This window comes from Myxine glutinosa, chromosome 5 (genome assembly GCF_964187855.1).
Source record: "Myxine glutinosa chromosome 5, kmMyxGlut1.1, whole genome shotgun sequence".
NCBI lineage: Eukaryota > Metazoa > Chordata > Myxini > Myxiniformes > Myxinidae > Myxine > Myxine glutinosa.
The window spans coordinates 41,569,882-41,582,390 of NC_136265.1; the positions used below are offsets into that span (position 1 = coordinate 41,569,882).

A 12,509-nucleotide genomic window follows, 5' to 3' on the forward strand; every position below is an offset into this window, starting at 1 on the left:
AGCTTTAGCTCTGAGGCGTATACCCAAACTATGGCGTTGTTATCTCTTTAGCACGCGCTGGGTGGGGTGGGGGGGGGGCGGGGACCCTCGTCCCTCCCGCTCGGCTGAACCGAGCCTCGACACTCCTCTCCAGTGCACACGGCACCATGCGCAGCCATCACGAAGCCAGCACCAAGGAGAGACAAGAGAAGGATGCGTCCGCCCATCCCGCAGCCCGGAACAGGGAGAGCGAAAATGTGACTAGGACAAGAGAGCAAATAATAAGCTGTGACTGCCTGGCACAAACCCAGGATCAGAGAGAAAGAATGCGAAATGTGCTGTTCGTAATGAATGTCGGAATCAAGAGAGATAATGCAGACTGCGTTCGACCAAGAGCCCGGACCAAGAGAGATAATGCAAAAGCGTCCGATTTCCACAAACACCAGGAAACGAGAGAGCGACAGGGACATGCGACTGCTCGTTATGAAACCCAGAACCAAGAGAACGAAAATGGCGTTTCTCTGCCTTTTAGTCCCTGGCGCTAGAACGTTCTATGATGACGTCGCACGCGCTCCAATCGTGCCGCGCCATCACATCGCTCCAACCAATCGCTCTTCGGGGCGTGGCCTCACGGCCTTTCTTGCTGCCCATCGAGAAGATTCAAGCTTAATTAATCAATTGGCTAATAGCATACTTCAACCACCAGTGTTTCTTCCGAAGGTTTAACCTTTTGAAAATTAATTAAATAAATCATTAATCGATTTTTTTTTTAAATTGATTAATCGATAAATAATAAATCGATTAATGACTTAATCAATAAATCAAAAATATCCTTTATAGCCACATCACTTGGTCACTATCGTGTCCAAATATCAGCTTGCTCGCTTAAAAGGTGCCTGAGATATTGCCCAGATGAGAAAGAAAATAATAAGTGATTCATAATGAAAATAAATAAATAATAATCGTAAAATAATTAAATTATTAATCAATTGGCTAATTGAATACCTAAACGACCACCGTTTCATCCAAATCTGTAACTTTTCAAAAATTAATCAATTAGATGATTAATCAAATAATTAAATAATTAATCGATTAATTGATTAATAAATTAATCAAAAATAGTCTTTGCAGCCAAATCACTTGGTCATTGCCATGTCCAAATATCAGCTTCCTATTTCAAAAAGTTCCTGAGATATCACCCGGACAAACAAGCAAGAAAACAAACAACCGGAGTGAAAACTGAGTACTCCCTTTCAGCGTGCGTCATCACCGGGCCCCCTTCAATGCACGGCGATGACGTCATGCAGCGTCTGGAGATGGCACAGGAAAGAAGCTGTGTACAAAAAAACCAAACATTTAAACAGAACCTTGGACGTGTACTTTAACCTCATGGCCAAAGTACACAGTCCAATAAGACTGTCGCACGAGCATGCACATACTCCTCAGCCCAAAGGCTGAAGTACATGGTCAATCACCATGAATACCCTAACCCCGGAAGGTCAGAATGCATAGTCATACAATTGGACCACTCCTCAATAGGAGTAGGACCCCATGACTTACAGCTATCTTTGTCCTGTTGATTAAATGAATTGTTCATAGAACTTGGGGCCTTGTATCTCTAAACCTAAAAATGCTGAATGGCTTTGTCTAGTTCTGTGAAGTTCAAGTGTAATAAAGCATAAGCTATCAAAGGAGATGCTAAGCTGACTTTCTTGTATCCTTCCAGGTGTTTGTGCACCTCACAGGTATTTACTTTTGAACAAAACTAAAACCCCTGATTTGACCAAATTATACATTCGTGCGCTTAGTTATCTCTGCTACGAAGGTGGGCTGGGGTTATCTTTTCACCCCTGTCGTCTGTCTGTCTGTCTGACTGTTTGTCTGTTTGTGAACAGGATATCTCAAAACGTTATGGACGGATTTGGACGAGATTTGGTGGAGAGGTTGGATGAGCGACAGGGACGAATCTATTTGATTTTGGTGAAGATCCGAATCCGGATCCAGATAGGAGAATTTTAAAGTGATTCTTCACCATTGAGTGATAGGGCCAAAAACGATATATAGCACGGTATTTCAAAAAGTTGTGGACGGATTGTGACAAAACTAGGTGGATGAGTTGGTTCGGTGACAAGAACAAGCCGATTCGATTTTGGTTCAAGTCCGAATCCATATCCGGCCTATCAGTGGGATACAAAACGTAAACCGATGAGCGCAGCGGAGGAATGCGCTCTACCGAGTGGCGTTCGAGTTTGTTCTGAAACGGCAGGTGTTAGGAGCTGTTTGATGAAACTTTTCATTTCATTCAAACTTGCATCTTGCAGTTATGAAAAGCATTCCCCCCTGACAAGATAATGAAAAATAACCAAACTCTGGACGCTTCTGTCTCTTCGTAATGCGTTGTTATTTTGCTTTTCAGACTGTCACTTCTCCACATCCTGCGGTTTATTCGGTGACCGAAGACCCTACGACTCCAAATCATGGTAATGTTTTCAGACACATTCAAAAGTTTCTGCGTTTATATCGATAATCTCATAATTCATTGAGTCATGCACGACTGATGCCACTGAGAAATAAACCTGGATTATAAACACATTTTGGTCCTTTAAATAATATCAGAAACATGATTGTGTATGATCTCATGATGGACTGTGTGACGTCACATGTGTCACACCATCTGACCGTCTCCCTCGGTGACAGGCCGAACAATGGTTGCCTGGGTTTTAATCCTGGTAGAGTCAAAAGTGATTGCTGTAACTACTCTCCATTGGGTACTACTGGTGTAATCTAAGATCTGGAAACAGGTTCTAGAGATGAAGGAGACAGAACATCATTCTCAACTGGCATGGTGATTGTTGTTGACGAGGAAATAGTTGAGGGGTGGTGGTAGTATGGGAAGGATGGTTGGTTGTTGTGCTTTTTGAGGTTATTCATTTTCCAAGAGAAAACTTCCCACTTTCCACTTTTTGCCCCTTTTACCTTGAATTCAAAGGGCTGTCCTGTATCAAGATCTATAAAACAAGTTGTTTAATCTGAAACAAAAATGTGAGAGTCTCCTCAAAAGGTGTATATGCTGTCTATGTTTATTACCCTCCCTCCAAAAAATGCCTGTGAACGAAAAAGGGGGAGGGTGGGGGGGGGGTTCAGGAGATGGAACAGAGACCTATCAGGTCTCAAAGTATCCACCTCCATTGGCGTGTGTGTGTGAGTTTTTTGAAAAAAATGCATGGACAGTCATCTGCAATGCTTAAAAGGGTAAGGAAATCACCCAACACTTGATAACTACAGATAAATCGGAGGTATAGATACCGATGCATCCACAATGAAACAAAACCAGGTGGAAATTTTATGAAAGTTCTCTCACGAATGTTGATTGCATCACCTGTGGTTTTTTTCCTCCAAGCTTTGGACATTCCACCTGAGGACGGATTTTATGATGGCGACATGATGTACGAGACCATCCCAGAAGAGCTACAAAATCCGCATTATGTGAGTTCAACCGGTGAAGCTTTTTCCTGTCTCTCATAAACGGTTATGCAGAAATTCACCAAATTTGGTAGTTATGACTTATGATCACATGGCAAGAAGGTTTGAGAGCAGTATCATATTTAGCTCCACCCCCTGTGGTGGGTTCCAAAGGTCAAATACCAAAAATGCAATTATGGGCACATTTTAAAACATATTTCAATGAAACTTGGGATATGCAATCAACATTGGGGGGATGCATGAAATACACTACATAACCAAAAGTATGTGGACACCCGAACATCACATATCTCATTGCCCCCCCCCCCCCCAACTCCCCCCTCATCCCCCCAATTGCTGCTATAACAGCCTCCACTCTTCTGTTAAGGCTTTCCACTAAATGTTGGAACATTGCTACAGGGATTTTCTTCCATTTATGCAACCTTCACATACACGGATTATTCTTACGAGTCCTTACGGATCGCCAACTCGTAGTCAATCACAAGCATCCGTAAATAACTCGCTGGTATCCGTAGATAACCCGTCACAACTCGCAACAACTTTTGACATGTCAAAAATCATCTTCCGTTATTTACGGATGCTTGCGATTGACTACGAGTTGGCGATCCGTAAGGACTCGTAAGAATAATCCGTGTATGTGAAGACACCCTCAGCCACAAGAGCATCAGTGAGGTCGGGCGCTGATGTTGGGCGATTAGGCCTGGCTCGCAGTCGGTGTTCCAATTCATCCCAAAGGTGTTTGATGGGGTTGAGGTCAGCGCTCTGTGCAGACCAGTGAAGTTCTTCCACACCGATCTCGACAAACCATTTCTGTATGGACATCGCTTTGTGCACAGGGGCATTGTCATGCTGAAACAGGAAAAGGCCTTCCCAAAAATGTTGCCACAAAGTTGGAAGCACGCAATTGTCTAGAATGTCATTGTATGCTGTAGCATTAAGATTTCCCTTCACTGGAACTAACGGGCTGAGCCCGAACCAAGAAAAACAGCCCCAGACCATTATTCCTACTCCACCAAACTTTACAGTTGGCACTATTCATTCGGGCAGGTAGTGTTCTCCTGGCATCCGCCAAACCCAGATTAGTTTGTCAGACTGCCAGATGATTAAGCGTGATTCATCACTCCAGAGAACGCATTTCCACTGCTCCAGAATCCAATGGCGGTGAGCTTTACACCACTCCAGCCAATGCTTGGCATTGCGCATTGTGATCTTAGGCTTGTGTGCGGCTGCGCGGCCATGGAAACCCATTTCATGAAGCTCCCGACGAACAGTTGTTGTGCTGACGTCGCTTCTAGACACAGTTTGGAACTCATTAGTGAGTGTTGCAACCGAGGACAGACAATTTTTACGTGCTTCGCGCTTCAGCACTCAGCGGTCCCGTTCTGTGAGCTTGTGTGGCCTACCACTTCGCGGCTGAGCTGTTGTTGCTCCTAGACGTTTCCACTTCACAATAGCAGCACTTACAGTTGACCGGGGCAGCTCTAGCAGGGCAGAAATTTGACGAACTGACTTGTTGGAAAGGTGGCATCCCATGACCGTGCCATGCTGAAAGTCACTGAGCTCTTCAGTACGGCCCATTCTACTGCCAATGTTTGTCTATGGAGATTGCATGGCTGTGTGCCTGATTATATATACCTGTCAGCAATGGGTGTGGCTGAAATAGCCGATTCCACTAATTAGAAGGGGTGGCCGCATACTTTTGGCCATGTAGTGTATATAACGATGTTTTTGGTTTTGACCTCCACTTCATGTCCCAGGTGGTGGGGACTAAGGGTCACATGTGTCAAAATAGAATATTATTTCATTTCATAAAATGATATTGGCCCATTCCTGGTGGAATCCTTTGCCATCTTTCAAGTTTGCTTTCGGTGGGAAGCATGGAGATTTGCAATGGCGCGCCATCGACTTCGCTCTAGTTTTTGTTTTTTTTGATTGTGCTACGCCTCAGGAAACTAGATCTAGTGCCTCTCAGGTGTAAGATAAGCTAATCAATTTCACATGGTCCAACTTTTTTCATTGCAATTGAGAAACGCCATCGTCGTAAAATTTGCTTGGTCGTTACATCAAAACGGCATTCTAAAATATGTGAATCTTTTTTTTGGCATCCGCCATTTTCTTGCAACAACACGCGAACCATGTGGCGATGGAGTTTCTGAATCCCGGCGAAAACTGTTTACGCCAATTCATTTTAAACCATTTTCCCACATCTCAGGTCAGTGTCTCGTCAAGTGAATCACCGGAGGTGTAAAAGCATGCTCGTAGTTTAATCAAAAAATGAGATCTCATTGCTTCAGACGTTTTAAATCGTCCCGCACAACTATACACACAGAAGACTTTGGTTTGCTGAATTGAAGGTACCACTAATTAATCTAGCTGCCCCCTGTTGGCAGGGGAGAAGTGACGTGACTTCAATATACAGACGGTGAGACCTAACGCCATTTATTTCATCATCGCCGGACCAGGGGCACAACGCCTGCACAGCCCCGGTTGAAGAACACCCGTTGGTCGATATGTCAGACCTGAGCTGTGCCTGCCAGGCAGCTTTACCAGTTTGCGGTGCCTTGAATTTTAAAAACTAGCAACGGTACCCGCTTCCCGGTACTAGCAACGGTACCCGGTACATGGGCGGGGCTTCAATTGGGAGGCCCAAATGAAAAGGCAAAATATCAGAAATTGAAGGATTTTTTATTTTAAAAGATTTATATAAACATCCGTTAAATCATATCACACACACATCATCAAAATCTAAACAGTATTTGTATAAATTCAATAAAAGCCACATCATTGTTCATATCGGTAAATATTATTCCATCATGTTTGGAAAAACTGGAAAATTGGAAAAATTGGAAATTGGAAAAAAAATTGGAAAAACAATATAGCCTAATTTACTCCAGGGAGTCCCAGGATTACCCACCCAAAATTTCGTTGCAATCGGTTCAGCCGTTTTTGCGGTACCTGGGAACAGACGGACAGACATTTGGTGAATTATAGTAAGACTAGCAACTGTACCCGCCCTATGGGCGGGGCTTCAATTGGGAGGCCCAAATGAAAAGGCAAAATATCAGAAACTGAAGGCTTTTTTATTTTAAACGATTTATATAAACATCCGTTAAATCATATCACATGCAAATCATCAAAATCTAAACAGTATTTGTATAATTTCAATAAAAGCAACATCACTGTTCATATCGGTAAATATTATTCCATCGTGTTTGGAAAAACTGGAAAATTGAAAAACTGGAAATTGGAAAAAAAATTGGAAAAACAATATAGCCTGTTTTACTCCAGGGGGTCCCACGATTACCCACCCAAAATTTCGTTGCGATCGGTTCAGCCGTTTTTGCGGTACCTGGGAACAGACAGACAGACATTTGATGAATTATCGTAAGATGGATCCTCCCAACTGCAAGCAGTTTGTCACGAATGCAAGACTGCTTTTGTGGTGGGATTGTTTATCTGCTTATGTAATAGGGCAAATAAACATACCGAGCCGAGAACCCCACAAGGTGAAAAAAAAGGAGGGTAACGAGATGTTAGGGGTTGTTGACATCATATTACATCATCTATAAATGGAGGCATTTTGTAACCTTCATCCTCCCAATCTCCAGTGTATGTCAAATTAATTCTCCATTCCTTGCCTACCGAGATCTCCTTTACCTATTCTTGGGTAAAAGCTCCAGGCTTATGATGGTCCTTTTTCTGACCTCATATTACCCTTTTCACCAATCTTTTCTTCAGTCATGTATTTATCCTTTTTTCGATTAATGAACAGGATTAAATAATTAAATTGATACATGTGGGAAAATTACATGCCCAGACCAGGAATCGAACCCAGGTCCTCTGGAAAACCGTACCAGTACTCTGCCATCTGGGCGACCCTGACTGAGCATGCAATTCGTTGGCACCAATGAGCAAATGAAGTGTGTCCTCTGTTGCTCCCATGAAGGGTGAACGCCCAGAATGACAAGTTCTCCTTCCTTCACACGGCGACCAGTATTCCTCAATGAACGTTTTCTTCATTTGCATCCACTTTTCTTCTGCCATCTTTGGAGACCCACGTGTTTACTTTCAGCATTCTATTCAGGCCAACCACCAACTTCTCTAACCTTCGTTCAAAAACAGACAACTGCTTCTTCCGCAAGTACCCTGGTGAAACTCCAAATTACTTGCGTATGCCATTTGTAGGATAGACCACTCTACTTCATTGAATATCCGTCTTAATCGATAACCACTGAGGCGGGCCTACGAGGAGCCATGAATAGTGATCTTCCAGTGAAATATGAGGTGGATCTATAATTGCAGTTATCAATACTATAATCGTATTATATACAAAATATAATATTGCCAATACTATAATCAATACAATCCTGGTCGATCGCTGAATTAACGCCAGGGGGGTTGACTCAGCCTGTCATCCTTCCGAGGTCGGCTAATTGAGTACCAGTTCACTGGTAATTCCCTGTTTGTCGTTAAAGGCGGCAAAAAGGGTTGGCGTCAGGAAGGGCATCCGGCCGTAAAACATTGCTTCAAAAAGGGGACCGAAAAACAACAACAACCACGGTTCCCGAAAAAGGCCAACCCCCGCTTTGCGGGGAAAAATGGCCTCTAAAGGTGGTTTTTTTTTTGTTTTTTTTTAATACTATAATCGTGATGGGGATTTAAAAAAAAAAACCACCTTTAGAGGCCAAAGTTTAATATGCTGTGTTTGTGTTTTCTCAGCATAATCTTGCCAGAATTAAAGCTTCTATCAAAGAACATCAGACAAATCGAAATTTGGCAGATGTCTCCTCTCCAACACCTGCCCATGCGCATTTTCAAAGTCATTCCCAGGTAAGGAACAGTAACATTATCCTACTGTCTCGTGACTGTAAGAGTTTCTTTCATTCTCACATACTCCTACTTTACTTCCTACTCCTACTTTACTTTTTACAACTTATCATAATCCTTTTTCATTTCTTTTAATTTTAATCTTTTTTAGCTCTTTCATGAGCCTCGATCTTGTATCCCAAAAAAAAAAAAAAAAAAAAAAATTTGTTTTTAAAGCACTTCCTTCAATCAGAACTGAAGGCAGGAGTAATTAACCCTTGCACCACTCAGTGGAAGATCTATGAATACACATGTCTAAGATGCAAACGACCTTTTTACCTGAGACATGTTGCAGGTCTACAAGAGCTCTGCATGGTTGTTGTTGTTGTTGTTGTTGTTGTTGTTGTGGTGGTGGTTCTTGTTGCGAGTCGATTTTCAAAATGTGCACCCATTGGTCGGACTTCTGTCAAACTACCAACATTTGTCACTTGACTTCACCCACCATGGCCATGGCACCCAGATGAAATAATATATCTGCCATCTTGTTTTTCTGGGGCGTCTACAGGCTTTTAAGCCTCTGCTCATTTATATATACTAGGGCATTGCCCGTACTATATCTATATCTAAAATTATATCCCCCCCCTCTATTTACATGAAATGGTTTGGTCCAAAGCGAACGGCTTGCGAGTACGGTGACAATCCCCCCCCTCTATTTACATGCAATGGTTTGGTCCAAAGCGAACGGCTTCCGGAGTTTGGTAAAGAAATCGCCATCGCGTGCACAAACGCGCAGGAAAGCGAATGAATCGCAAATTCGGTTTTATTAGTTTTAAAACATAGTTTAACGCCAACATAGTTTGCAAACGTGAAATAAATGAATACGCTCTCAAATGTGCCATCCGAGGCAGAGTGTGTCCTCCACGTTCGGCACACGCGATCGTTCGCTGCTCTCTGATTGGTTGAATCGTTTTTTGGACATAGCTCGGTAAGTAATTGTCCGATTAATATGAAACCTTGAAAAGGCACATCCTCGGGTCCCCAGCAATATACCTGGCAAGTTTCAAGTATATCGGACCGGTAGTTGTCGAGAAACAGCGGTCACAGACAAACAAACAAACGTACAGACGTACAGAGATTACTGGAATTATAGATAGACTAGGGCATTGCCCGTACGTGGGTGCCCGTTCCTTGCCAAAAAAAAAAAAAAACGCTACCCGTACGCTCTACCCCGCCCGTACGCCCGTAAACAAAAAAAACAACGCTCTTCGCTTCCGCCCTTCGCTCTGACTGAATTGGGAGAAATAACGCGCATAAGAAATCGAATTACGTACCGTAATGGCGGTCAGCTCGTAACGCGCTCAGCTCCGCTCGTCTCACATCGGCCACGCCTACGCAACAAAGCGTTCTGTGATTGGCTGCCGGAAAGCGTGCTGCCGGACAGTCTTCACTGTCCGGAAGTTCGCAAATCGCAGTTACGATGAATCGTTTTAATTTAATCGCAGTTTGAATTCGTTTTAAAACATAGTTTAACGGCAACATAGTTTTCCAACGTGAAATAAATGAATACGCTGTCAAATGTGCCATCCGAGGCAGAGTGTGATCGCCACGTTCGGCACACGTGATAGCTCGCTGCTCTCTGATTGGTTGAATCGTTTTTTGGACATAGCTCGGTAAGTAATTGTCCGATTAATATGAAACCTTGAAAAGGCACATCCTCGGGTCCCCAGCAATATACCTGGCAAGTTAAAAGTATATCGGACCCGTGGTTGTCGAGAAACAGCGGTCACAGACACACAGACACACAGACACACAGAGATTACTGGAATTATAGATAGATGTATGTATATATATATATATATATTGTTAACGTTTGTGGGGGTAAACAAAGAAATACCTTAGGAAGTTTAGAAATGTGTAGATTGGAATGCTTCGTATGCCGAGGAGCCATCTCAATGTACGTAAGTAGGCCGTCTGTCCGGGTAAGAGCGTTTGCACGTCACCATGAGGAGGGTAGTTTTGTGCTAATTAATTATAGGGTCTGTAAGGTTAAATTCCCCTGTACGTGCTTGCCTCCTGTGACCTTTCCTCTGTCTTTATTACAATTAAAAATCCCGCCAAACAACAACTATAACAAATGGACTCCTTCGCTCACAGCACCGCCAGGGCTGACAGAAACAGCATTTTCCGATCGGCAAGGGAACGACGTCATCCGAACATTCCCGAACAGAGATTAGACTCCGCCCCCCGACGACTGGTAACCGGGTGGCCACGCCCTGAGCTCCTTGACTGGTTAAGAAGCCATGGAGTGATGAACAGAGGTCGGTGATTGGACAGAGTGTGACGTCAGCGTGGAACATTCGAGAGCTGGAGGAAAAAGACGCCGTCTTGCCATCTTGGTCTCTCTTTTGTGCTGGCTTTCAACGAGGACGGCTGCGTTGCCTTTTTCTCTCTTCTGGTCCTGACATTCGTTGGAGGCAGTCACAATTTCTCTTTGTTCTGGCTTAGTCGCGGGCGGTGGCACATTTTTGACTCGTGTGCACTTGTGGAAAGAGACTGAACAAGAGAAGTTCGGGACAGTCGGCATTGCGAGAAGTACCTCACATTGGGACGTCGAGAAACGCGACTCCACACCATTTTTGTTTGCTTCCCGCACGGTGGTTTGGAGGCGTCGGATGTCTACAAGGCCTCAGTCGTTGAACTGCAGAGCTGAGTGCCGGCCGATTACCAAATCATTTTATTTTGTTTATTTCTCCCTGTGTCTATAATTGAGTCTGCATGGAGGGTCCCTGACCATAGCCTAATAGTTGTGTTTGTATTACTGTTGGTTTTTACCTCAACATTTTTATTGTGTTTGCATTATTTTCATTAAATCATTTGTTGTTGAATTTCAATTTCTTGTCTTGTTTTGTTTCTTTGTTTGTGGGTTCGGATTAACCCAGTGTCGGCCGTCCGATCAGGTAAGACTTCGAACCTTCCTGCACATGCAAAAAGATAATCCTGCCAAGTTTGAAATATGCCTCGGAGTTAAAGCTCATTTCGGTCATTCGTCCTCTTGGGGTGTTAACCCCGGAGACACGACAAGTGGTGTCGATGAGTGGGATAAGAACCCAGTGGATACTCGGTGTCACTCGACACTCCGTGAGTGGAAATTGCACTCAGCTTTTGGACTCAAAATTTAAAATGGTCGTCTTTCTCTCATCGAGGAGGAGGTGATCGTAGTGACCGGGGTGTCCAAATTTCATAGTTAAATTGGTGTCGGGAAAGAGCGCAAGGCAGTGCGTCACCAAATTTGAATTCTTTTTTTTTCTGAGGTAAATTACGTGCGCGCGGAAAAACTGCTCGTCACGTAATGGTGGACGTGAACGATATCGAGGAGTAGATGGAAGGTTCTGAGGGACAAGGAAGCGGGTCGGGGGGTTGAGTTTTATGAGGGTATGATTGGATTCTCCCCCGTCCCGAGCATTCAAACTCCCTCCCCCATAATGTCGGATTTTGAGACGCAGGGAGCAGATCCAATGAGTATCCAGGCCATGCTAAAACAACTAATGAGAGAACAAACGGAATGATTGGAGGGAAAAATGAATGGATTGGAAAACAAAATTAACGAAATTAATGGAATGAAAGAACAAATGAATACCACAATTGATGGATTGAAGGGTGAATTGAAGGGACAAATCAAACGATTGGAAACCAAAATTGATCGAATAGGGGAAAAGTTGGATGAAAAAATTGGGTCAACAAATATAATAATTGGCAAGGTAAATGAGGACCTGGATGGCTATTGGACCTGTGTGGATGCCAGAATGCACCAGCAGAGGGAGTAATTGGGACTTTTGCAGCACCAGTAGGGTGGTTTGGAGCAAGATGTAAAAATATTGGAGGCCCGTGTAATGGAACCAGAGCATGTGTTGTTCGGTAAAGACCTGTGGGGGCCACAATTGGTTGGGGATGGAGTGAAAGAAATGTTACAGGAGTGGCCGAGCACCTTGGACGGTACCATCAAAGAAGTTGCTCGGGTCCAACAGAGTCTGGGAGATGAGGTGAGTCGGTCCGTTAAGCATCCCCAGGATGAGATTAAAGTGACCCAGGGGACCCTCACCACAAGCCACATTTGGGCACAGGGGGTTCCGAAATTGAGCACCCAGCTGGGGGGTGGGGGGGTGTGTTGGCCCCGAGCTGGATTCAGACATGCCGGAGTCGGGAAATAGAGCATTGGAAAAAGTGATCCCCATCGTGAATTT

The 12,509-nt window shown here is 43.8% G+C and overlaps 1 protein-coding gene across 18 annotated transcripts in view; it reads left to right on the top strand.

Moving 5' to 3' along the window:
* The window catches only part of LOC137427628 (uncharacterized), a 96,000-nt gene that overhangs the window by 37,522 nt on the left and 45,969 nt on the right, over positions 1 to 12,509 (top strand). For all 18 annotated transcript variants that reach the window (XR_013623467.1, XR_013623466.1, XR_013623465.1 and 15 more), the window contains 3 exons: positions 2,396 to 2,459; positions 3,380 to 3,465; positions 8,182 to 8,292. Coding sequence is in view for 12 of the 18 variants with exons in the window: in XM_078777956.1 (XP_078634082.1) it covers positions 2,396 to 2,459; positions 3,380 to 3,465; positions 8,182 to 8,292 (261 nt within the window). In the remaining 6 variants the exon portion in view is untranslated. The remainder of the gene's footprint in view (positions 1 to 2,395; positions 2,460 to 3,379; positions 3,466 to 8,181; positions 8,293 to 12,509) is intronic.